The sequence below is a fragment of the Paraphaeosphaeria sporulosa genome (assembly GCF_001642045.1).
Source record: "Paraphaeosphaeria sporulosa strain AP3s5-JAC2a unplaced genomic scaffold CC84scaffold_1, whole genome shotgun sequence".
Taxonomy (NCBI): Eukaryota; Fungi; Ascomycota; class Dothideomycetes; order Pleosporales; family Didymosphaeriaceae; genus Paraphaeosphaeria; species Paraphaeosphaeria sporulosa.
Genome location: NW_017253360.1, coordinates 3,641,351 through 3,665,018, shown reverse-complemented (window position 1 = coordinate 3,665,018; position 23,668 = coordinate 3,641,351). Strand labels below are relative to the sequence as shown.

Sequence of the window (23,668 nt, the reverse complement as noted above, 5' to 3'; positions counted from 1 at the left end):
ATGGCGACTGGACGCGACAAACACGCGGGCAAGAGCCTCGGCTCCAATCTGCATGCGCGCATCAAGCAGGTGCGTCGGGTGCTCTTCAGGCTGTTCTGGGAGAAACGAGCTCCCGCTATGCGCGCGATATACTGACGCAACTATAGGCGCGCGTGCTGATGGTGGGCGCCGGCGGCATTGGCTGCGAGCTGCTCAAGAACCTCGTCCTGACCGGCTTCGGCGAGATCCACATCGTCGACCTCGACACGATTGACCTTAGCAATCTCAATCGCCAGTTCCTCTTCCGCAATGAGCACATTAAGAAGTCCAAAGCTCTGGTATGCAGTGCCCGGCATGCGAGGTGAAACTACAGCGCCGCTGACGGTCCCACAGGTCGCGAAGGAGTCGGCGGGCAGATTCAACCCCAACGTCAAGATCGAGGCGTACCACGACAACATCAAGGATCCCAGGTTCAACGTTGCGTGGTTTAGCAAATTTGACATTGTGTTCAATGCGCTGGACAATCTGGAGGCGCGCCGCCATGTCAATAAGATGTGCTTGGCAGCCGATGTGCCACTGATCGAGAGTGGAACGACCGGCTTCAACGGCCAGGTGCAGGTCATCCAGAAGGTGCGCCTGCTGTGAGAAACGGACTCGCGCAAGTGGCTAATCAAGTGGACAGGGCAAGACTCAATGCTACGACTGCACGCCGAAAGAGGCACCCAAATCTTTTCCCGTGTGCACCATCCGAAGCACCCCGTCGCAGCCGATTCACTGCATTGTGTGGGCCAAATCATACCTCTTCACCGAGATATTCGGCACCTCGGAGGACGATGCGCCGGAGCTAGACCATAGCGAGGACTCGGAGAACCGGAAAGAGATTGAGAACCTGCGCAACGAGTCGCAAGCATTGAAGCGCATCCGCGGGACAATGGGATCGGAAGAGTTCCCAAAGCTAGTATTCGACAAGGTTTTTAAGGAAGACATTGAGCGGTTACGAAGCATGGAAGACATGTGGAAAACGCGGAAGGCGCCCACTGCCCTAGATTTCGAGGACCTCCTAAAGGCACTTCCTAGCGTCGAGAAGAACATCGCAAGCAAGGATCAAACGGCGTGGACAGTCACAGAAAACTTTGCAGTATTCTTGCACAGTCTGCGGCGACTGAGCGATCGCATGGAAGAAAGCAAGGCGAGCGGTGATACAGGCAACTCGCCGCCGATTCTTAGCTTCGACAAGGACGATGAGGATACTTTGGACTTTGTTGCTGCCAGCGCGAATCTAAGGTCCATCATCTTCGGCATAGAGGGGAGGTCGAAGTTTGACATCAAGCGTAAGTACGTTCATTGTCTTTGTGGACCCTACTGACTGGTGTAGAAATGGCTGGCAACATCATTCCGGCGATTGCAACCACAAATGCAATGACGGCTTCTATCTGTGTCCTGCAGGCTTTCAAGGTCATGCGCGCAGTGATCGCTAAGGACGAGTTGAGCGCGAAACTTAACGACGCGCAGCTCACTGGATCGAGCAAGGAGTCTTCCAAAGCCGACGCGAAAGCGGAGCAAGTCGAGGTCAAACCAGACGAGGCATTCTCCCAGAAGCTATCTAAGGCAAAGATGGTATTCCTTGCCCCGAACGGTACTGAGCGCCGGTTGACGACCGAGGGTCTTAGCTCCCCTAACGCGTCATGTCCTGTTTGTAGCGTCGCGCAATCTACCATTGTTGTAGATGCTAGCCGGGCTACCTTGAACGACCTTGTCGAGAACCTTCTCCGCTTGCAGCTCGGCTACGGCGAGGAGTTCAGCATCAACAGCGAAGCTGGCTTGCTTTACGACCCTGAGGAAGATGCCAACCTTAACAAGACCTTCGCCGAGTTGGGCCTCAACAATGACGCCTCCATCACAGTCATTGATGACGCCGAGGAGGGTGCGAGGGTCAATCTGGTGCTACACATCTCTGAGCAGCCGATGGAATCAGAAGCGAGACCAATCGACCTCACCCAGAAGCCCGAGATACCTCTCAAACCCAAGGCTGCAACGCCGCCCGCTGAGACCAACGGTGACTGGCGACCAATCGTTACCAACGGTCTCACTAACGGTGCGACCAACGGCGCTACTAACGGTATCAAGCGTACGGCCGACGAGGCTGGTTTCGAGGAAGAGCTGGTCAAGAAGAAGGGCAAAGTCGCCGCAAAGCCTGATGATGACTTCGTCATCGTCGATGACGCGAATGATGGGATTATTGTTCTTGACGACGACTGAGGTTGCCCATTCTTCTAGAAGGGTGTTCGACATCGCAGCTGCATCTCGTGTTATGCTACCTGGGATCTCTCCCGACATCTCTATACCAGCCGCTGCGGAGCTTGATCCCACCTTATGTGCGCCTATCATGCACCTACGAGTGCTCACATCCTTTCCCCACCCACTATCGTCAACCTGACCAGCATTTGAAGCGGTCTCACGTACATCGCCTTACTAGTCCTTCCGCTACCCTGCTGGATTTCCCCCATTCCATCGCCAATGCATGACCCGCAATGGCATCGTTCTGTGGCGTTCTGAAGGACCATTGGATACACATTGGAGCGGGGCTGGTTTTGGATCGCTTGATCACCACCTTTTTGATCTGTGTACCTTGGCAAACGAAACGGCGCAGACATCGTTGCGGCGCGGAGCCGTCTCATACGGCCGACAGGCCGCCATCGAGATTGATCACACAGTTATGCGCGTACTCGTTTTGCGCCAGGAACAGCGCTGCGGAGGCAATTTCTTCGGGCTTACCCAGCCGCCCGAGCGGGATGCGGGAGGACAGCGCCGCGTGGTCCAGGTCTGAATGTATATTAGTTAGCGCTCCATTCATCACATCAAAAGGCGCCCAGCGCCCTCACACAATCCACTGCTTCAAACAAATCGATGCGATGCCGAAACTCACCTCCAGTCATATCCGTCTCCACATACCCCGGCACCACCGCGTTCACCCGTATCCCTTGCCTCCCTAATTCACTAGCAAGCGCCCGCGTAAAGCCCAACACCCCGGCCTTACTGGCTGCATACGCGACCGCCCCGTGCCCTCCGTGCGTCGCGAGCAGACTCGCGACATTGATAATGCACTTATTGCTGCCCTCCTCCCTTCCTTTCCCAAAGTACCGCCCCCGTAGTAGAAATCGCGTCCCCACCATCACTCCCGTGAGATTTGTGTCGACGATGTGCTGAATCTGCTCGGGAGGTGTGGCGGCGAACAAGGAGCCTTGCGTGACGCCCGCGCAGTTCACCAGGACATCCAGCTTACTCGCTTCATCTTTGGCTGGCAGGGAAGATCCGATTCCCGCGCTGCTCCAGAAGGTAGGGGATGCGATGTCGCCAGTTATGTACGCGTGTTTTGCAGATGAGGGCGCGGGGAGTGATGCAACGGCGGCGCGGAGGGGTGCTTCTGAGCGCGAAACAATGGTGCACCGGTAGGCGTTGTGGGCGAAGAGGTGTGCGATCGAGAGGCCGATGCCTCGGGAGCCGCCGGTTATGAGGACGTGCGGGGGGCGCATTAGGGTGGTTGAGGTGTGGGTTGGGAGGTGCACTGCGGTCGAAATGGAGTGGTGAGGTCGGGACTGTCGCAGTTATTGGTGCATCGTAGTTGTAGCAATTGTTTTGAGCTAGTATCGAGGATCGCCCTCTCTGACAATTGCTCGAGAAAGTTGCGCGAAGCCGTGGGTAGATGTGCATGGAGTTTCGTCGTCGGTAGCTTACGTCACACACTCTACGCGAACCCACGTGATTGCGTGCCTACCCATCGCGCGTCCTTCGCCTCATCTTCCCCGCAGATCCTACTTGCCTCCCATTCCACCGCCCATCACCCACCCACCATGTCAGCCGACCCCAAGCCCACTTCCGCCTACGTAACGCTCGTTTCCAACGATGGCTACGAATTCAAAATCCTGCGCGACGCCGCCTGCATCGCGGGCACCATCAAGAAAGCTTTTGACCAGTCCTGTAATTCTCCCTTCCTCTCTCTCCCCAGCCATCTTCCCTTCTCTTCCCTCGTTATTTCCGAAACAAGTAGCTGATATAGACTGGGAAAACAGCCGGCTTCCGCGAGGTATCGGAGAACCGTATGGAACTGCCCACCATCAACGGCGTCGTCCTCGAAAAGGTCTGCGAGTACCTGTACTACAACCAGAAGCACGCAGAGAGCAAGGATGTGCCAGATTTGGAGATTCCACCGGAGCTGTGTCTGGAGTTGTTGATTGCGGCAGATTATTTGGACGGTGAGTACGGAAATGCAGGGGTGAAAGGATGTGTGGCTGACTAGGAGACAGTATGAACGGTGTGTGGAAGTCCGAACAGATATATAGGGAAGAATAGAGGACGCGCCGCGTTGAGAGGTGTAGGCTGCGACAGCGCGCATGGCCAATCTCCACGTTGAGATGCTGGACGAACCAGAGATGCCTCTGATGTGAACTGGAGATACCGCGGGTCACCCAACCGAAAAGCGAAGGTTTGGAAGCCACGGCGAGGACTTTGAGCTCATGGAGATGCGAGATGTAAGATCGAACGTCATGTGTGCACTTATAGACGAGGACGCTTCGATACAGGTCACGAATTACGATTTTCATTGTGCCTTGCTTGCCAACACGCGTGAATCTCTTTGACAGTTGGTCGTGCGCCCGACATTGCCATCTGGACGATGCTGTAGGTCCGTCGATCGATCCTGGTCATTGTCTTGTAAGTTCACATTCTGCCGTTCCATGGACATGGTATTAAACTTTCAAGATGTTCAGGTAGCAGAAGCTGTCCCTGTGTGCTGTCTACAATTCCTGTCTCCAGGTTTCTCACCCGAACCCCACGCTCTGTCCGCAAACCCAGCATGCCGGAAAAGCCGAAAGCCATTAGAAAGCTATATGGTGCATGCTGCCCCACGAGTTGCCCGCCTGGTTTCCGCCATCATCAGCCGCGTTGCAGGAGGGCAGGTCGCGGTCTTAGATCTTCTTGGGGGCAACAGTGACGCACTTGGCGCTAAACAGCCACCCGTCGACATACTCCGCCTGCTGATGGGGACCGTCCACCTTCCAGAAGGAGTCGACGCAGTTGGTTTGGCTGCAATCCACCGTATCAGCAACCTGCACATTGTGCTACCCCTCCATGTCCGCGAATTACCCAACGGCCATGCTGTGAGGAGAGGGTAAATGTACTTACCGGTAGAGCTGGCAGGCGTATCCGCCATTGACCTGGAGCTTCGTGAACAGTGTGCTCGGCTTGGGCAGCCCGTCGTCCTTGTTTTGCGGCACTGCCTGGCAGCCGTTCGTTTTGAGGTCGAGCTGAACGTCGCCGTAGGTCAAGTGCCCGGCAGTGTTGGCTTTGGCCGTGGGGACGGCGGCGGCGCTCGCGAGCGCGAGGCTGGAGAAGCTCGCGGAGAGGATCGCGAAGAGGCGCATGGTGATGATGATGTGGTGATTGGAGTTGGATGATTCGAAAAGACGGACTCAGCTGAGAGAGAAAGAGAGAGAAAGAGAGTGCGTGGTAATGTGGGTGGTCTCGAGGCGAGAGCGGTTTTATACAAACGGCGGCAAGGGCAACGGGGAAATCGCGGCGAGGCGAAGGTCATGGCGCTTCGTGCGTGCAAACGGAGCGCAGCTTCACCTCAGACCATTCCGTCGATCGTTTTTCCCCCTGGCTGGAAACGAGGTGAACGCCGGGGACGCGACGCGAGGCTGTTGCTCTTGCGGCGTGGCACGTGGGGTCTTTGTCGCGGCGTAGCACGACCTCACGAACTGGGAAATGCAGGCATTTCGGTTAATTATTGACTTTACTTCGCCTCATGGAATTTACTGACGGGAATAAGATGTTGTGGTGTCGTGAACCTCCGAGGAGCTCGCCGTATCACTGCATGGAACATCTTATGGCTGACTACCTGTTGAATCCGCCTTGACGTGGGTGCTGCGCCATGTAACACCATCGAAACTGTTTCACCGTCCGTGTGCCGTGAGAGAAGTCTTCACATCGCCTCTTACACGCTCATCCCCCACATAGAAGTAGTCACACCGGTAGCCTTGACCTTGGTATTTGGAAATATTGTAGTCCAGGAATGGCCCATACATTCTCTCGGGATCAGCCTGCTTGGATCCGTCGTGAAAACTGCATGGAACAGTCAATCAAACATTGTCGCCACTGGTTCCGGCAAAACTACTCACTTGTAGAATTCGCACCAGAGCGCTCCTACGATGTCAACGAAGTTGGCAGATTTCGGAACGCCCGCTCTCTGACACACACCCAGCGGAACCTTGATCTCCGTTATGTAAGCCTCAGGGGTATTAAGATCTGGCTTTGAAAAACCGCAGATTTCGACAACTGGAGTGGAAGTGGGCGCTGATCATTAAGCCATTGGAAGACGTGCTCATGCTGTAGTTGTGCCGGACCGGGGTAGTGGGGCTCGAGGCGTGCCTAGTGGTAGATATAGGCGACGCAAATGGATCGCAAGTCGTCGGGGATCGCCTTCGGGTCGCAGTCGGCATACCGGACACAGTGGTGGGTGGGTGCAGGGGATCGATACCAGTGCAGGACGAGTATCTTGAGCTGCACACTCGACAGCCGTGTCAATATGGGTTGAAAAGATGATGAGAGGCGTATGAGAGGGCACTGAAGGGGCTCCAGAGAAGTGATAGCTGACCGCAAGACGCGCGGTTGCAAGAGCCGCAAGCTCGGCGAAGGAAGCGAGGACTGTGCCGAGGACCTTCATTGTGGAAGAGATACTTGTGTTGAACGACAAAGGAAGTTGACAATCTTGGGAAGATGGGAAAGGGAAGTTAGAAGAGAAGGGTGGAGGAGAGGTGGATGACTCAAGTGTGCGGGTAGCGCCTTATATTTTCGCCGAGTGGCAGCTGGCAATAATCAGAGAATCGGGTGAGATGATTTGTGCATGTAAGTTTGTGACACGCGGGAAGCGGGAAACTTGGCTCATTCTCCTAGCAAGCAGAAGCTGTCCCCCAATTTCCGTCTATTTGCCAAGTGACAAATGCTGTGGATTGAAGTCTGTCGAAGATGACATTCCGTGTCAAGATGCACCAGAAGCCCACAGAGGAAGAAAAAGAAAAGTCTAATGTTTTCACCAACATGCCGGGAATATCTTTGAATGACAGACTGTAGTGTTCGAATAGCATTCATTGGACTCTCACCACTGATACTCTGTAAGAAACAAGAATTGTGTCATTCTATCCAACAAGAGCCAAAAAGCAAGTCGTCAATTCCAAATCTTCTTGTGGTTCACGTTGGCCAGACCGGCTCATTCCCGCTCTTCGTATTACCGTACATGACTTGATGGTCGAATCTCCAGTGTGAACCCATACTATCAAAGCCCTGAAAGGACCACCGCAAGCACGATTCCGACGAGGAAAGAGCCCAACCCAACCTCCAGCATCTGCCCACTTCCACTCTCCTGATCAATTCGGTGACATCTGTAATATCGCATAGTGCCATAGAGAATCGCATCCGTGACAGCGACACCGTCAAAGGACTGTGCAGTGAAATCAGAGCAATTGGCACTGAAATCAGTTAGCCATTTAACTCTCATAAATGCACATGCCAAGGCGTAACTGACATGTTGTAGAAGCCACATGAACATTCATCGGAAATAGTAATGAAAGTCAAGTTGGCGGGGATCCGGCCGCAGGTGTTGTTGTCGACAAGGCAGGGGGAGCTGAGATTGTGCTTGCAATCAGGTGCGTCGTCTTGAGGCCACATTCTGGTGTAGCCGCAGGATGAGACATGCTTCGAGGGCGACGGCTTGTTCTGTAACGCAAAACCCAGGGTCGAGAACGCGAGGAGACAAAGGAGATTCGCACAGGATCTCATTGCAGCTGGGTGTTGGAACCTTGGCAGCACCTTGAGTATCCTAAGAGAGTTATGTGCTCGCGGACGTGTTTCGAGGACTGACAGAAGATTGGTGTTGTAGTTGGCAGGAAGGAGAAAAGGGTGAGTGCGACGTGGAACAGTTCAAGTGTGATTCGTTTGCCGCTCGCAGATACAGCAAGATTGCACGGGCTATTAGGATCATTGGAGTGAGAAACTATTGATGGCCAAGTCATGGAGCGGCCTCCTTTTCGTTTGTCTAAAGTGATGTGCGGAATGACGCATGATGCAGCTCTTGATCATAAGTCACCATAGCGTTACTAGCTAGGCCTAGCGATCAAACATGGTTTTCCATCGCCATACCGAGCACCATTTTAGTCAATTCAATCGCTTAAAGATCTTCTTCAAACGTCCAGTCGTGCGTCTCGAAGAGATGCGGGATCATTGGGAACCGCTCTGGGGTCTAGTCAGAAATTAGGACTATTGACTCTTCCGTGCCACCGGTAAGCTACTGGCTACCGCCCACGAACGCACCAACGCTTGCAAAACATGAATAAAACTAGAAAAGGGTATATCCGCCCAGCAGTATTACCATCCACCCCAACTCGAACCACTTGGTCACCCACCCTACCCGAAGCGTCGCACCCCGACCGACCTCCTAAGCCTTCGGACGCACACTCTGCGGATTATGGAACACATCCTCGGGATCCACGACCGCTTTGATTTGCTGCAGGCGCTCCAGATTATCACCCCAATACTTGCTTGGTCCATCATCCCCCAGCGCACGATCAACATACCCGGCGTAGGCTCCAAGGTCATGGCCCAGCGCATCCGTGACAACTTTGTTCAGACCTGTGAGAAAGTCCCGGATGGTGTCGTCAACGCGGCCGAATAGGTTGACGGCGTATGCCTGGTGGTAAAACAGCGCATTGCGGTGGCCGTAGGCGGTAGCGTCGGGCGCAACGTCGTTGATGGCGCCGCCTTCGAGGTCCCAAATGAGAAACCACGCGAGGGTGCCTTTGTCGGTGGAGTCAATGTACTTGAAGAGGTCGTCGACCGCGGCGTCCGGGATGAGATCATCTTTGGTGTAGGCGAGCGATTTGGCATAGAAATTGGATTGGATACCTCCGGCGAGCTCGAGCGCTGGGGGAGGTCAGTACGTGTGATGCACGCCAGGGAGGGGAAATGACTTACCTAGATCCTCGGCCCAGTGACCGACAACACCGAGCCAGTCGTCGAGCACAACGACGCTTTCGTCAGCATCGGGAAGTCGGCTGGAAATGTTGAGGCTGTCGAATTCGGACTGGGGACCAAAGAACGTGCCGGTGACCACCACACCAAGCTCAGTCATGATGAACTGCGAGGCGAACTTACGCGAAAGGTCCGGATCCGATATGAGCTCCTGCCATTTTTTGAACGCAGTCGCCTTGTCCTGTGCGCTACCGGCCTGGATGCCATAGCTGTAGAGCGTCGTCTGATCAGGCTCGGCCTGCGTTCTCACTTTGAACTCCGTGATGATGCCGAATCCCGCTCCCGCGCCTTTCAGCGCCCAGAACACATCGGCGTTCTGGTCTTCCGATGCGCGAATAACGGAAGAGTTGGCAAGAACTACTTCAACTTCTTGCACGTGGTCCAGCGATGATCCCCACATGCGCGAACTGGGTCCCAGGCCTCCGATGGTAGCGTGTCCTCCGATGCCGACTTGTGGACAAGTTCCGTGGGCTATAGCTCGATTGCCGTTGTCGTGCAGGCGTTTGGTTACATCACCAAGAAGCGTTCCGCCTCCGATGGTTGCTTGCCATGTCGTTTTGTCCATGCTGAATTGCTGGAAGTTCTTGAGGTCCACCACGATCGATCCATCTTCGCCACCGATTCCATAATTGGCGTAACTGTGTCCACCACTACGAGGTTGGACCTTCAGGCTATTGTCCACTGCGCATTTGACGATGGCGGCGACTTGCTCTGACGTCTTCGGGTATGTAACTGCTGAGGGTTTCACGGGAATGTCGAGATTGTACGGCTTGACGTGTGATAACTGATATCCGATGGTGGACTGCCCTGCGATGAGTCCCTTGTCACCGCCCACTGCAGAAATCAAGCAGCTCTCGATGGCACTTGGTTTATTGCCCATTGTAGTTTCCCTTCGATCCCGAGTTTTTGCGGTGGTTGAAAAGGATGAGATGAGCAGGCAACGTAACGTGGTATGGTGTTGGGGAGAGCCGCTGTTCCAGCACAAATTCTTGATATCGATGGCGTTTGGGAAGGCGTCAGAAGATCACCCAAGTACCCGCAAACCAAGTCGTTTGAGTAGTACGTGTAGTCGCGTCACTCGGTCGGTCCTTCCAAGTCTTGTAGGCGCAGCTTCCAAGATGCCAGTGCTCTTCCAATGCGCGGTAATGGTATGCTCGCCGACACCTTAGAAATGAACACAAGAAGCGAGCAACGAACACGCCCGATGACACCCAAAAGGCCAACGACATATCGTTCATTTTTACACTCCCATTACCAGTGACCGCCACCTGCACACTCGCCCGCCAAGCACCCGCCGGAATCGCCCTACCAATCGCAAGAAAGCCCCTCGCCATGGCCCTGGCGTCTGAAACATTCCACCTAACCCAGAGGCAAAAACTGGGGAAGGTCGTAGGCTAGCCCTTGCCAACGGGCACGAAACCTTGCGTGCAGCATGCTGCCAAGCCATGTGCATGGCCGTTGAGTGGTTACACGGCGGCGCTTGCGGTTTAATCCAGATTGCATGCCTGCTTGCACCCTTGCACCAAGAGGGGTCTCTGTGGCGCATGCGGCGTCGTAGGAATTACGGTCGCGAGCGCATTGCAACCTTCCGGAGAAAGGAAAGGAGCTGCGCAGAGGAGATTGACAGCGGTAAGGATGTATCAAGGTTCGTCTCCGCAGTGGCACGTGCGTGTGCTGTACATGCAGATTCAGCGCATTTCGGGAGGGTATGATGTCATCCGTACCCTACTTTCTTGCTCCACAAATCCTGTTTAGGCAATCCCGTTCGCTGGGTAAGGCTATCGGCCGACACATATTCACTGGCTGGCTATGGGCCTCTAGCCTTGAGTATTCACCATGTCGACTAAGGACCATAGTATGGAGTGTATACAGTGGTTTGACCGAGCGGTATAGCTGGATGGTTTCAAGATTGAGGATCGTATTTATGTCCAAGAAAATATTATTACCAGTGTCTCTTCATACCAAAAGAAGGGCATGCCAACAACTTAGCATTCGGTAGTTGCTACAACCCGAGCCGTGCATCGTAGGATTTTTAGTTCCACTCAAGCTGCTGCATTCCATCTCTGACTGTACACACAGGAGCGATATGCTAGCGGGACGGTTCATTTTATGACCTTCTTTTTGAGATCCCCCCCAATCCTCAAAGCTTATTTGAACTATGCAACACACTCTTCTTCTTCTCCATCCAGACCACCGCAATACAGTCGTATCCCAAATTCATGATTTACTTCTAATAACGACCGTCACTACAACAATCACACTACCATCGCACGCTTTTCGCCCGACCTGACCCTGAACAGCATCCAGCGTCATCGCAGTCAACACAAGGACCACTTCACACATCCCAGCAGGCCTATCTTTGGGAAACTTTCATCATAATGGGCTGCCACTCCTCCAAACCCACACCCGCCTACCAGGCTGCGCCCGCACCAGCCCAGCATTTCGGCGCCGGTAACTCCGCTTACGACGCCTACGCCGCTGAGCAGTACGCCAAGATGAAGAAGGACAAGAAGAAGAAGAAAGCAGGCGCGCTAGGAGCGGTAGGGGGAAGCATGGCCGCGGTTGCGGGGGGTTAGTCGATGCAGGGACGAGGAAAAGAAGACGAAGGGCGAGGTGACAAGGGGTGGTAATGGGTGGGGAGGAGCTTGGCAAAGGGAAGGGGGAACATGGTAACGTGACGATGGAAATGCGATGTGCGTGGATCTTTAGCTTGGGAACTGAGAGCAGATAAGAGGTTGGAGTGGGACGGGAGGTTGTCGGATACAATAGCTACTCGCAATGACAATCATGACACGAATCAATGGTATCGTTATGCTATGGCAGGACCACAGTCTCTCTGCAGATGCCAGTAGAGGAAGTGCACGAGCAGTACGCCACGTCTACATCAAGCACCCATGGCTCTTACTGGAGTGCAGGTCCGAAACTCCCAAGCGAATCCGCTGACCACCGACCGTCGCAAACGCCTCCACAAGCCACTCGTACCACACCTTGCGGTCGTCCGTCTGCCTCCACATGCTGACTTCGAGCTCCGAGTTTGATGGGAGATGGACCGGGGTCTGCAAATGAAATTAGTCTCAATCATATTCTCTGGGTCACACTTGAACATACCCTTAATGGAAAGAAGATGGGGAACCACGAGATCATATCCTTGCTCTTCGCCTCCATGGTGACCGGGTTTGTGCTCAGCTCGACTGGGCCCTGTGACCCGCTGTACAGCACCGTCTCGAAGTACCCAGCGAGTCCGTGGCACACACCCTGCTCTTGGATCGGGTACGTGACCTTGCAGTGTCGGTAGTTGTGCTCGTTCGCGCCGTCACCGCCAAGGAAGCCGCCTCCGCCGCCGACGGCTGAGCCTCCGCGGCGTAGGGATGACTGGGCAAGAACCGTGGGAGGCTGTGGGTGTGTGAACTCCCATGCGGTGTGAATGAGCGGTTCGAGCGGCGGGTTCAAATCAAAGTCCCGCATCTTCCTGCCGTCTGAGAGCTGGGCAGCGATTTGAGACTGATTCGGCTGGATGGACAGAAAATCGAATTGGGAAAACATGACGACCCATGGGATCCCGAAAACGCTTGAGTCGCCGTGGGAGCGCGAGAGCACGTCCGCGTAGAGCTTAGGCGTAGCAATGGGCGTCATGTGCGCTGTGTAGCTAGACGGGATCGATATGCCGTGTTTAGGGTTGAGCACGTGTTGCACACCGTCGAGGCACTCGGGTGAAAGCTCGTTATCCGCAAAGCTGCCGAGTAGCTCACTCACTAAGATGTCAACATTGCCGGCGGTGCCATCGGCCTTCACCGGGCCTTTCCATGCGCGCATATCGGTCTTCACGACAGTGACCTGGCCGCCCCAGAGGTTCTTGTTGTGACCCAGAAGTACAACATAAGCGTTGGGGTTCTTCTCGATCGCGTAGACACGGACCGGGACCCCAGTGCGTGCGCTCGCGCTCAAGGCTCGGGTGACCAGCGGACCACGACCGGATCCTACGACAGCTATTACAACCGCACCATCCTCGGAGCTGGTCGATTTTTCTTGACCACGCCAGTCCTCCAGTGCCCTAGCAATGGCTTCCTCGTACCACGCGTACTTGATGGGATCTTTCTCGAAGACCTCATATGTGATCGATTCAAGGTTGTCCGAAAGCGGCTGGAGAGGGCTCTGGAGGTAGTCTTGAAAATTGTCACCAAAGCGCTCGATCTGAGTAGCAGTAGGTTGGTTGCGCTGCATGTACCGTAAGTAGCTCAGATACGGCGTAGGGTCACTGCTGCTCTTCTTTGCAGGTCTCTGTGGTATTTGTGCCGCCTCGGCTGGAGTTGGTGCCGCAGTCACAGACAAGCCGGGACTAGGAGCATCGGCAGCTGCGGAAGGAGAAAGATACCCTCCGTTATACTCGAACACAGCATCTGGATCTTCTACGCCTGGGATCGGACCAATATCCGCAAGAAGAACCCATGGAGTCGTCTTGAGACGCATGCAGCGCATGATGAACAACTGCAGCGTTTTATGAAGTACCCAGCTGCCCTTCTCGTTTGGTATGAAGGACTTGGCTGAGAGAATCAGCATACGAACTGGCTCAGAGTACCATCTTGACTGCAGTGAGAGCGATGGAAGTCGTTTTGGGACGTCAAGTGCTGGACACTGGTTAGCTATGGATCGCAATAATCGTTTTCGCTGGAGCTGGATGCTGCCACAAACGCACTGATGGTATGTCGCTCCAAGATGTATCATACACCTAAAGGTCGTGCGAAGGATGGTCAACATGGGAAGCTGACCGACGCGCCGCCCAATCCAGTACTACACATCCTGGAAAACACACTACAATGTGGTATTTGTGGCAGGGCCCAACAACCGAAGCGGGCGTCAAAAGCTTTGATGATTTCTTACCGACTGATAGCCTGCTGTCATATTTACAGATGGTTCGAATCGTGTTCCACGCGTCCCAGGCGGCGAAAAGAGTTGGTGCCTGCTGACCAGGCGACTGAGCAAATTCTGGCCGGACAAAGCGTGCCAGATCACCCAGATCACCCTCTTCAGAAGCCTTGGAGAAATCCACAGGCATCATGACATGCAGCTGGACGTAGGCTCCTGTGGAGAGAGCCTCCTTAATCGCTCGCGCATACTGGGCTATGCCATCGGTCCCGTTCGCCGCCCGTGGCCCAGGCACCACGACGTTGACGACTCCGCAGAATGCAGCATATTGAATTTCCAAGTGGAATACCTGTCGTGAAAGGTGCGCAATGACAGGGTCGGATGAGCCAAGGTCTATCCAAGAGCTTGTGAATGCGACCAGCTGCGATATAAGATGGTCTGGCACCAACGGGGTATCAACGTCTTCCAGCGCGGGTATCAACGGTAGCGGTTGCGCCTGGGCCGAGCCCTCGGTGGCATGAGTGTATGAGCGCAACAGGCTCAACACGCGCGAATGGAAGTTGTCATTCGTAATCGGAGTCGTAAGCATGTCATACTGTCATGTGTGAGCGCTCTCGCTACTGGTATAATCGTCTTCCTATGCGACTCTGAATTTATGTCGCGAAAATGCGATAGCTCGAGGGTGCCCACGAAATTTCTGGCACGGCGAGAATGCATAGACGCTAGAAGGGGACGGCTTACACCGAGGTCCTGTGCATGGTGCACAAGCTCTGCCGTAACAGGCAGCGGTCGCTTTGTCTCATGCTCTCCAATGTAGAAGACGGGGCGCGCCTCTTCGGCGCTGTAGGTAGAGTCGGCCATGGTGGGGGCGGGGCGGAGGTGGGATGGCCGTGTCGCGTCGTGGGATCACGCCTAAATTGTCAGGGCGGTGGGGAAGTTAAGGTAGCGACGAAAATCGCAAAATCAGTCTATTGCTACATGGTCATGGTGCCTGGTAGAAATTTGTCTTCCCTCGCGCCAACGTCGGTGTGCTGCGTCGCGTCGCCTCGGCGAACCGTCCTGCTTAGTCGGTCCCTGCAGGAAAACATTGGAGCTGTGGAACCCTGGCGCCTTGCACCGGTCCAACTGACATAGCACACATTGAAGATCAAAAAGTTGCCATGTATAGAGCTTTCATAGCATAAGTCCATTCATGAAAGGGTAACCAAGCTCCCGCTGGCGAGCGCTTCAGATACCAACTCTTGAAAACCTGCAGCTCGAAATATTTGAGCCGAGCTAGCAGCATCACGTGACGCGGCGGTCCTACATTTTCGCCGGGCGCAAAGAAAAGTTGTAGGACATCATCACCACCGCGACGCCCCGCCACACCAGCAAAATGGCGACCAAGCGCGAGTACACGACCGAAGACACCACCAGCAGCGCTAAGCGCCCAAAGATGGAGAACGGAAACGGCAAGCTCGACGCTGCCAACAACCCGTACCTGGCACATTGGAACGACGACAGTAAGCCTTGCCTCGTTGCTCCAGTCTACACTGCGGTGGATAGGCTACATTATGAGACCTTCGCGACTGACACTTGCGCAGAGGCTAACACCGCGGACGGACTTTACGATTTCAAGCGCCACGCAACGACCTCGAAGCAAGCCTCCGCCGCCGAAGATGGCCCGCTCAATCCCTTCACGGGAAAGTCGCTGTCGAACAGATATATGGGCATCTTGAAGAAGCGGAGGGATTTGCCTGTCCACAAGCAGCGAGACGAGTTCTTGAAGCTGTATCAGGAAAATCAAATCCTTGTCTTCGTCGGTGAGACTGGTTCCGGAAAGACGACGCAGATTCCCCAGTTCGTGCTCTTCGATGATATGCCTCACAAGAGCGCCCAGATGGTCGCCTGTACCCAACCTCGTCGTGTCGCCGCCATGTCGGTCGCCCAACGTGTCGCCGAGGAGATGGACGTGGAGCTTGGAGAGGAAGTCGGTTATAGCATTCGTTTCGAGGACAAGACCGGGCCCAACACCATGCTGAAATACATGACCGACGGAATGTTGCTGCGCGAGGCGATGCACGACAATAACCTGACGCGGTATAGCACTATCATTCTCGACGAGGCCCACGAGCGCACCCTTGCGACGGATATCCTGATGGGTCTGCTGAAAGAGGTGGTTCTGCGGCGAAAGGATCTGAAGTTGATCATCATGAGTGCCACGCTTGACGCGACCAAGTTCCAGAAATATTTCCACAATGCGCCACTGCTTGCTGTCCCCGGTCGTACCCACCCGGTCGAGATCTTCTACACGCCTGCGCCCGAGCGGGATTACGTCGAGGCTGCTTTGCGGACAGTCCTGCAGATCCACGCGACTGAGGACGAGGGTGATATTCTGCTGTTCCTTACTGGAGAAGAGGAGATCGAGGATGCTTGCCGAAAGATCACTTTGGAAGCGCAGGATTTGGTCCGAGAAGATGCTGCTGGACCGCTTGTAGTATACCCGTTATACGGTACGCTGCCACCCGCACAACAACAGAAGATTTTCAGCCCCGCACCTCCGCCCATCAGGCCCGGTGGACGCCCGGGGCGCAAGTGCATTGTCTCAACCAACATTGCTGAGACGTCGCTTACCATTGACGGCATTGTGTACGTCGTCGACCCTGGCTTCAGTAAACAGAAGGTGTACAACCCGCGTATTCGTGTTGAGTCATTGCTTGTATCACCTATTTCGAAAGCATCCGCACAGCAGCGCGCTGGTCGTGCGGGTCGTACTAGGCCAGGAAAGTGCTTCAGGCTGTACACAGAGTCAGCCTTCAAGAAGGAGCTGATCGAGCAGACTTACCCCGAAGTTCTGAGGTCGAACTTGGCGAGCACTGTCTTGGAGTTGAAGAAGTTGGGTGTTGAAGATCTTGTTCATTTCGATCTCATGGACCCACCTGCGCCAGAGACACTTATGCGCGCTCTCGAGGAGTTGAACTACTTGGCGTGTTTGGACGACGAAGGCGAGCTGACCACTCTGGGATCCCTCGCTTCGCAATTCCCGCTCGATCCTGCATTGGCAGTCATGCTGATCGTCTCGCCCGAGTTCTATTGCTCGAACGAGATTTTATCCCTCACCGCACTGCTCTCTGTTCCGCAAATCTTCGTTCGCCCAGCTAGCAACCGAAAGCGAGCAGACGAGATGAAGGACTTGTTCGCGCATCCAGACGGCGACCATCTGACAATGCTGAACGTGTACCATGCCTTCAAGAGCGAAGAGGCGCAGGCCAACCCCAAGCAGTGGTGCCATGACCACTTCCTGTCGTACCGTGCCTTGCAGCAGGCAGATAACGTTCGCCTCCAGCTGAAGCGTATAATGGAGCGGGAGGAGCTCGAGTTGATGTCGACGCCCTTCGAGAACAAAAAGTACTACGAGAACATCCGGAGAGCGCTTGTTGCTGGTTTCTTCATGCAAGTCGCCAAGCGCGACGGCAACGGCAAGGCGTACATGACGGTCAAGGACGAGCAGAATGTCCTGCTCCATCCCAGCACCGTGCTTGGCCAGGACAGCGAGTGGGTGGTGTACAACGAGTTTGTGCTTACTACGAAGAATTACATTCGCACTGTCACGTCGGTGAAGCCCGAGTGGCTGCTAGACATCGCACCGAACTACTATGATATCGCGGCCTTCAAGAAGGGCGAGATCAAGACGGCTTTGCAGCGGGTCGCCACGAAGATCCAGCGGAAGGAGCAAGAGAAGGGCAAGCGGTGAGCAGTTGGAAACACTCCTGTAATCTACACAATTAGGAGCGCTGTACCACGCCACCCCGAAGGTATGAACACCCTCGGTGCGGTGTTATGGCGCCGAGATACCCAGCTCGCGGCACGCACGGCTTGGCTGCGCAAACTGGAAGATGCGAAGTGGCTTTGGATGTGCATTGGGTGAAAGTGGATAGACTTATGTGCATCATGACTGGATAGCATTAATGCAATTGCTACCGAGGTGGAGGTGCTGCTACTCCCTGTACAAAGTATATTTTTCTTGTTTGACCTAAAAAATGCAAGTGTTCTCTTTCGTAAACTTCTTCCATCGATCGTCCCGTTCCTGTACCTGGCTCACCAGACCCACTCTTCCTTAGCGTCGGCGATTCGACCTCGCTACCTCCGACATCTCCAACTTTTTTTGATACGCGCAACATCCCGACGACAGCTGATCGCAAACGTCCGCACCGTCGCGACACGTCTTGGACGCCTCTCACCATGTCGCCAATCCAAGAGTCCGAAGACAATCTCCTCCACGTCACACGCATATCGCAATATGTTCCTCTCCCACCCATAAGCCTGCACGCTGCGCTCCCCGCCCTCAGCGCCGAAGTCTTTTCCCCGCTCCTCTTAACCTACTACCCACCCGCGAAGGGCGTCATCCTCGCCTACGAAGACGTCTCTCTCTCCGCGCAGCCGCCGAAAACCTCCACCCACAAGTCATCTCGCAAGCACGTCTCCTCTGCGCCCGACTCCGACGACGACGAACGCCGCGTCGAAGCCGAGGAAGGCGTCGTCCTCACGCGCTGCGTCGACGAGTACATGGCGCCGTACGTCTGGGCCACCGCGTCCTTGCTCGTATGGCGCCCCGCGCCCAACGCTTATCTCGACGCTACCCTCACCCATCAGGCGGGCACGCACATCACGCTCGCGCACCTAAACACCTTCGCTATCACCGTCATGAAGGAGCATCTGCCTGCGGACTGGACGTGGAATGCGGCGCAGACGGGGAAGAAAAAGAAGGGGTTTGATGGAAGGATTGCTGATGAGGGGGGTTGGTGGATGGATGGGGAGCTGAATGAGGTGAAGAAGGGAACCAGCATGCGGGTGAGGGTGAGGGAGTGGGATGTTAGGGGTGGCAAGGGAAAGGGAGTGTTGAGGGTTGACGGAAGCTTGTTGAGTTTAGAGGAGGAGAGGGGGAGGGCGGCGAAGAAGGCGGGGAAGGCGGCACAGGGGAGGAGCGCGAGGGAGGCGGAAGGTATGGAGGTGGATTGAAGGCCAAGCGGGGATGGGTGATATAACTGATCAGTGGATGTGCTGCGAGAACGCGGCAACGCTTGCACGAGGCTTCAACGACACTTCGGGTTAAAGGAGGTAAAGGGACGACGAGATCGCCGTGCGAAGCACTCGTGGGGAGGCATGTTGATTGTGGAAAGGGTGAAGGGAAAAGCATCAGCATAGGCGCATGAGTTGGAGTCAGTGTTTGGGGTATATATCTATCTACGCCGATGAGCTCGCTTCTGGCGCGAGCTGATGCGTTGCTTCACTTCAATCTCATGAACAGTGGATTACCGTACAACTTTCACGTGTATAACGGTTCCTCGCTGTCGCCCGCTGATGGGCTCAGCCTTCGCTTCGTCAAGCAGCTTCCCCTCATAGATAGTCTTTCTTCCTGCCCGTCCGCGTGTACTGGTTGAGATGCCACTCCACGTCTCCCTCCTTAGAGTCTAGTGTCCCGCTCCTTATCTCGAAGAGTCGCATGCTCATCCTGGGCCCCACTTCTGCAAGCTCGACGCTCTGGTACCCCGTTCGCACGTACACGTGGTGCCTGACCTCAATCGTATCCTCCCTGTTCACGAACGTAACGACTCTGTTGCCCGTTTTGACAGCGCCATCCCGCGGCGGGAACAAATGCTTGATGACTGTGACGACTCTTTCACCGAGTTTTGACGTGAATCCCTCAAAAATCAAGTGAGGATATGATTCCGACACCGTGCCGCGTGACGCATTGGGTATGTCTGAGCGGAGGACGACGTTGTGCAGCGAGAAGGAAGCGGTTGGGCCGTGGGGAAGGTGAGAGACTGTCAAGGCTGTTGGGGTTCCGCGGTGTTCGTGCACAAGGACCACGTCCGACAGTCCGCTCGATTTCGCGCTCCCAACGAGGTTGCCCAGGATCAAATTTCCGCGGTTCAGTCGTATACTCGTGGGTAGCAACAATCTGATCTCCTTCGCGAATGTGCTCAATCGGCTTGACGGGTCTCGGCTGGTTGTGACCAGGATGCGCGGGTCTACTACGCCGGACAACTGCGAGTATTCGTCGTCCATTCCGAGTTCTTCTTCCACCGTTCGGTCGGCCCTCGATTCGTCATATTTGTAGTCTTGTCGCAGGCTCTAACGCTGAGGTTAGCTTGTTGAACAAAGATGCGCACAATGAGCTGAACTGACTGTGTCCTCAGCAAGGTCCTTTGTCAGAGGTTTACCAGAACTGAGCGACTGCTTCAACGCGGCTCGCTTCGCTGCCAGCTCTGCATCTCTGAGCGTCAAAGCCCTGCGATAAAGGTAATCCCGCCGTTCGCGAGCCTGTCGTCGCTGCATGGCTGCAAAGTGGTGCGTTTCCTGTTGCAGATGAGGCGCGTCTGAGGGTTTGGCGGTTGGTGTATGTGTAAGCAACAGCGGAGCCGGAGCGTGGAGTATCGTACAGAGTTGATTGAGTTCGTTCGCGTTGCGCTGGAGTTCGAGAATTATTTTAGCGTTGGCCCGTGCATCGCTCCTTATCGATAACAGCGGGGTGGGAACGAGGCGACTCCGCCTCCACGTCCGTAATCTGATTGGGGACAGCGAGGCAAGATCGTATTGGGCAGCTTCACATCTCTGGAAACCGAAAGTAGACACTTTGATTCTTGGGTTCATCTCCATCTACAATCGATACCTAAAGTGCTTGTTCTCCTTATCCGTGAGATCCAAAAACTCCTCGTCCTTCACCCTCCCCACAGCCAGGGCCTCTCTCCTCTTGTTCTCCCAGGAATAGTACATCCTCAACAACAAGGTCAACCCCGCTGCAATCGCGCAAGTCACAATGATTGTGATCTTTGCAGGCACGAACTCTGGTGCATCTTTCTGCCTAAAAGTCAATGGGCCGATGATATTACCGAGACAGAACGACATGAGCAGAATCGCGTTCATTGTCACCTTCTTGGTGTGTCCGGCAATGTTGGCGGCGACCCAAGAGTATAGCAATGGCAGACTGGCGCCGATGCAGTTGGTGAGGTAGTTGCCAATTAGCTTTCCGGCTTTGTTCGAATTGGGCAAGAAGGCCATGAGAGCGCCTCCAATGGCACCAGGGACAAGAAGAGTTACGACATTGAGACCTCGTTGATCGAAGTGACCAGCGAGATAGGCGGCCATAAGAATGGAGATGACGCTCACTGCCCCAGATGGGAGCTGAAGGAGGGCTGTGTGCTTGGAGTCGAAACCGAAACCCTTGATCAGTGTGGCCTGGTAGGACGATACGGCACCATTGGGGACGTTTGAGGAGATGGTGATCAGCGAAAGCATCCAGGTTTGCGGGTCTTTGAGACATTCAACGACTTGGTGCCATTTGAAATGCTTGTTCTCGATTCCAGTCTGGTTTTCACGCAGGCGTTCGACGGCCCATACCTTCTCTGAAGGAGTCAGGCGCGACGACATCGGGTTGTCTGGAAGCAAAAGCATGACTGTCCGGTCAGCATACGGAGCATGAGGATTCTGATGTGGGAATCCTTACCGAGCACGCCCACTGAGACTGTGATGAGGCCGACGACCAAGAACATGATCTGCCAGCTTGTGAAGGTCTTACTTGTGTAGTGTTGGAAGCCAAAAGAGATCAGCGACCCGATCATCGTCCCTGTTCCAACACCCAGATACCAGATGCCGGTACGCAACGGTTGTTCCTGCTTCTTGTACCACATTCCTGTTATCAAGATCAAGCTTGGCGCGACCGCCGATTCAAAGCACCCTAGTAGGATCCGAGTTGCGACAAGTGCGCCATAATTCTTGCACACACATGTCAGGGCAGTCACCAAACCCCACAGCGCGACAGCGGCACCAAGATACTTTGCGGTCGGATAGCGTTGCATACCCCATCCGTGAGGAAATTCGAGGGCCAGATACGACACATAGAAGAAGAGAGCGAGGTTCGAGAATTGCGCCGTGGTAATATTGGCGTCGTCGTAAAGGCCCATGACGGCCGCATAATTCACTGGCCATTGTTAACGAGTCAGTCGTCGAAGCATTTAATCATTATCATACCCAAAGTCTTATCGAGATACTGTAAGCAGTAACAACACCACATCAACGGCATGATCATCCGGTCTATCTTCTTTACCAACTTTCTCTCGTCCTCGGAAGTCATCTGACCAACATCATGCTGATTTCTTAGGAAACGGAGGGCCTCGTCGCCATCTTTGGTGCTTTCCGTGACGAAATCAATGCTGCCGATCTCGATATCGGAATGTGGTACCGGAGGCGAATGTACTGACTTCTTTTCAGCTGTCTCTGATGGTGGACCGCTCATTTTGGCAACTTTTGGAGGTTTAGAATCTACGAAATCACGTCTATGATGTCGTACAATATAAGTACAGTAGCATCAACCCCAAATGATATGCCGATGCCTTTCATCTCACTGCCGACATCGAATGCAAGATGGTCCTATCAGGTGCTGTTTAATGTTGCGATCCATATTTCCTTATCGTGAACCCTTGCTCGCGGCGCGTCGCCCTATATCTGTGGTCCGCGGTGCATCAGGACCTTCACCCTACGGAAGCTAACAGCCGCATGAGGCGGGGTACATGATGGCTTGATGGCTTGTGTTGATAAGATAGACGGTAGAGTTGTGAGATCCAGGGACGGAGATAGGCTCCGGTCTATGACGTTCACAGCTTGTGTAAAGCGCGCTAGCCTAGACAAGGCAGGAGGTTGCTGCGATGGAAAGATAGAGAACTCCAGACGTCCTGGCATCTAGTACATACACGTTCTCACCGAGTTCTTTGGAGCTTGACCCGTAAATAGCCCTCTTTTGTACTGCAAACGAACACTGCAATGCGTAGCGCACCCGTTCGCACGAAATTGCCACCATATCCCCTCTTGTAGCTGCATACCCGGATAGCTTTGCATCACCGCAGTCGCGTTGAACCTCCAACCCTAAATAACACAACGAAGCTTCAGTCATACACATGGACTGGACGGGACTGCACGTCGCTTTTCTCCTGCTCATAGTGAACTCACTCTATTCGATGCTGCACCCAAAGGTCAACATAGACCTTTCGCTCAACGAAGCCCACGTCAACGCGGAAGTACGGTGGTGATATCCTACCACGTGTCGTTCGAGACGGAAGCTGCGGTACTAAGGAGCGCGACAACTGCAAGAATTCTCACAAGGTTCCATTCGACAAGCTGCATCCATTGCCGTACCTCAAGTGGAAACTTAACTCGCTGGTCATTCCAGCGATATTAGAGGTCTCGACTGGATGTCGCTAGCCACTCTACTGTACGGATAGGGCAGTGGAAGTCTGTCCACCGATGAGTCGAGAAGCCACCTAATCATTTACATGTACCAATACTCCTTAACATGTTTCAATTCCAGCAAACAGCCCTCCAATAACCGCCCCGAGACCTGCCACTGAATTTTCCCAGTCCAACATTCCCGCTCGATTGGTGCGCGGTACTCTCTGTTGACGATGCCTTCGGTAAAGCACTAGTCAACAGACTTGACACCGTTCCATTACTTGTGGTGGAGCTCGCTGGTTGGAGCGCACATGCAGTGAAGATGGGCCTTTACGATGTACTATAGGTGCTCGTAACAGCCCTGGCAGCTGATAAACTCGCCCAGTAGCTATCCATACTTGATTGAAAGCATTCGGCCTGGTTAAATACGTCGGATGGGTCTGGGTCGACTTCGACCGCTGCGATATTGATCAACATTGAGACAGGAGCGGAAAATGAGCAGAGGAAAAGAACGGGAGCCGTGCCACCCGATGGGATCGTA

At 54.4% G+C, this 23,668-nt stretch overlaps 10 protein-coding genes across 10 annotated transcripts; 4 read left to right on the top strand and 6 right to left on the bottom strand.

Moving 5' to 3' along the window:
• On the top strand, positions 1-2,238 carry CC84DRAFT_1183130 (ubiquitin-activating enzyme E1 3; the record flags this gene model as incomplete). The annotated part of the gene is made up of 5 exons (XM_018180669.1): positions 1-69; positions 147-317; positions 373-609; positions 662-1,310; positions 1,355-2,238. 5 exons carry the CDS (start codon positions 1-3, stop codon positions 2,236-2,238), a joined length of 2,010 nt encoding a protein of 669 aa, XP_018042859.1.
• Positions 2,209-3,671, bottom strand: CC84DRAFT_1159793 (NAD(P)-binding protein). The gene is made up of 2 exons (XM_018177332.1): positions 2,906-3,671; positions 2,209-2,802 (listed from the first exon to the last, which is right to left on the bottom strand). Exons 1-2 carry the CDS (start codon positions 3,510-3,512, stop codon positions 2,654-2,656), a joined length of 756 nt encoding a protein of 251 aa, XP_018042858.1. The 5' UTR covers positions 3,513-3,671; the 3' UTR covers positions 2,209-2,653.
• A 137-nt stretch (positions 3,672-3,808) lies between these two features.
• CC84DRAFT_1135195 (POZ domain-containing protein) lies at positions 3,809-4,564 on the top strand. The gene is made up of 3 exons (XM_018176052.1): positions 3,809-3,957; positions 4,050-4,232; positions 4,284-4,564. Exons 1-3 carry the CDS (start codon positions 3,831-3,833, stop codon positions 4,286-4,288), a joined length of 315 nt encoding a protein of 104 aa, XP_018042857.1. The 5' UTR covers positions 3,809-3,830; the 3' UTR covers positions 4,289-4,564.
• A 1,366-nt stretch (positions 4,565-5,930) lies between these two features.
• Positions 5,931-6,700, bottom strand: CC84DRAFT_1171206 (uncharacterized protein; the record flags this gene model as incomplete). The annotated part of the gene is made up of 3 exons (XM_018179899.1): positions 5,931-6,099; positions 6,156-6,244; positions 6,479-6,700. 3 exons carry the CDS (start codon positions 6,698-6,700, stop codon positions 5,931-5,933), a joined length of 480 nt encoding a protein of 159 aa, XP_018042856.1.
• A 1,767-nt stretch (positions 6,701-8,467) lies between these two features.
• On the bottom strand, positions 8,468-9,940 carry CC84DRAFT_1077736 (FAD-binding domain-containing protein; the record flags this gene model as incomplete). Its single annotated transcript, XM_018173769.1, has 2 exons — positions 8,468-8,952; positions 9,004-9,940. The coding sequence occupies 2 exons, from the start codon at positions 9,938-9,940 to the stop codon at positions 8,468-8,470; spliced, it is 1,422 nt and encodes a 473-aa protein (XP_018042855.1).
• A 1,909-nt stretch (positions 9,941-11,849) lies between these two features.
• CC84DRAFT_1159790 (Skb1 methyltransferase) lies at positions 11,850-14,938 on the bottom strand. The gene is made up of 4 exons (XM_018177331.1): positions 14,665-14,938; positions 13,939-14,518; positions 12,169-13,685; positions 11,850-12,116 (listed from the first exon to the last, which is right to left on the bottom strand). Exons 1-4 carry the CDS (start codon positions 14,782-14,784, stop codon positions 11,940-11,942), a joined length of 2,394 nt encoding a protein of 797 aa, XP_018042854.1. The 5' UTR covers positions 14,785-14,938; the 3' UTR covers positions 11,850-11,939.
• Positions 14,939-15,263: 325 nt separating this feature from the next.
• Positions 15,264-17,898, top strand: CC84DRAFT_1159789 (P-loop containing nucleoside triphosphate hydrolase protein). The gene is made up of 2 exons (XM_018177330.1): positions 15,264-15,425; positions 15,507-17,898. The coding sequence occupies exons 1-2, from the start codon at positions 15,299-15,301 to the stop codon at positions 17,654-17,656; spliced, it is 2,277 nt and encodes a 758-aa protein (XP_018042853.1). The 5' UTR covers positions 15,264-15,298; the 3' UTR covers positions 17,657-17,898.
• A 191-nt stretch (positions 17,899-18,089) lies between these two features.
• Positions 18,090-19,218, top strand: CC84DRAFT_1159788 (uncharacterized protein). Its single transcript, XM_018177329.1, has one exon. The coding sequence runs from the start codon at positions 18,145-18,147 to the stop codon at positions 18,919-18,921; it is 777 nt and encodes a 258-aa protein (XP_018042852.1). The 5' UTR covers positions 18,090-18,144; the 3' UTR covers positions 18,922-19,218.
• Positions 19,119-20,342, bottom strand: CC84DRAFT_1159787 (Brix-domain-containing protein). The gene is made up of 2 exons (XM_018177328.1): positions 20,092-20,342; positions 19,119-20,037 (listed from the first exon to the last, which is right to left on the bottom strand). The coding sequence occupies exons 1-2, from the start codon at positions 20,239-20,241 to the stop codon at positions 19,300-19,302; spliced, it is 888 nt and encodes a 295-aa protein (XP_018042851.1). The 5' UTR covers positions 20,242-20,342; the 3' UTR covers positions 19,119-19,299.
• Positions 20,343-20,562: 220 nt separating this feature from the next.
• CC84DRAFT_1192643 (MFS general substrate transporter) lies at positions 20,563-22,198 on the bottom strand (the record flags this gene model as incomplete). Its single annotated transcript, XM_018181255.1, has 3 exons — positions 20,563-21,359; positions 21,410-21,883; positions 21,934-22,198. The coding sequence occupies 3 exons, from the start codon at positions 22,196-22,198 to the stop codon at positions 20,563-20,565; spliced, it is 1,536 nt and encodes a 511-aa protein (XP_018042850.1).
• Between the last annotated feature and the right edge of the window lie 1,470 nt (positions 22,199-23,668).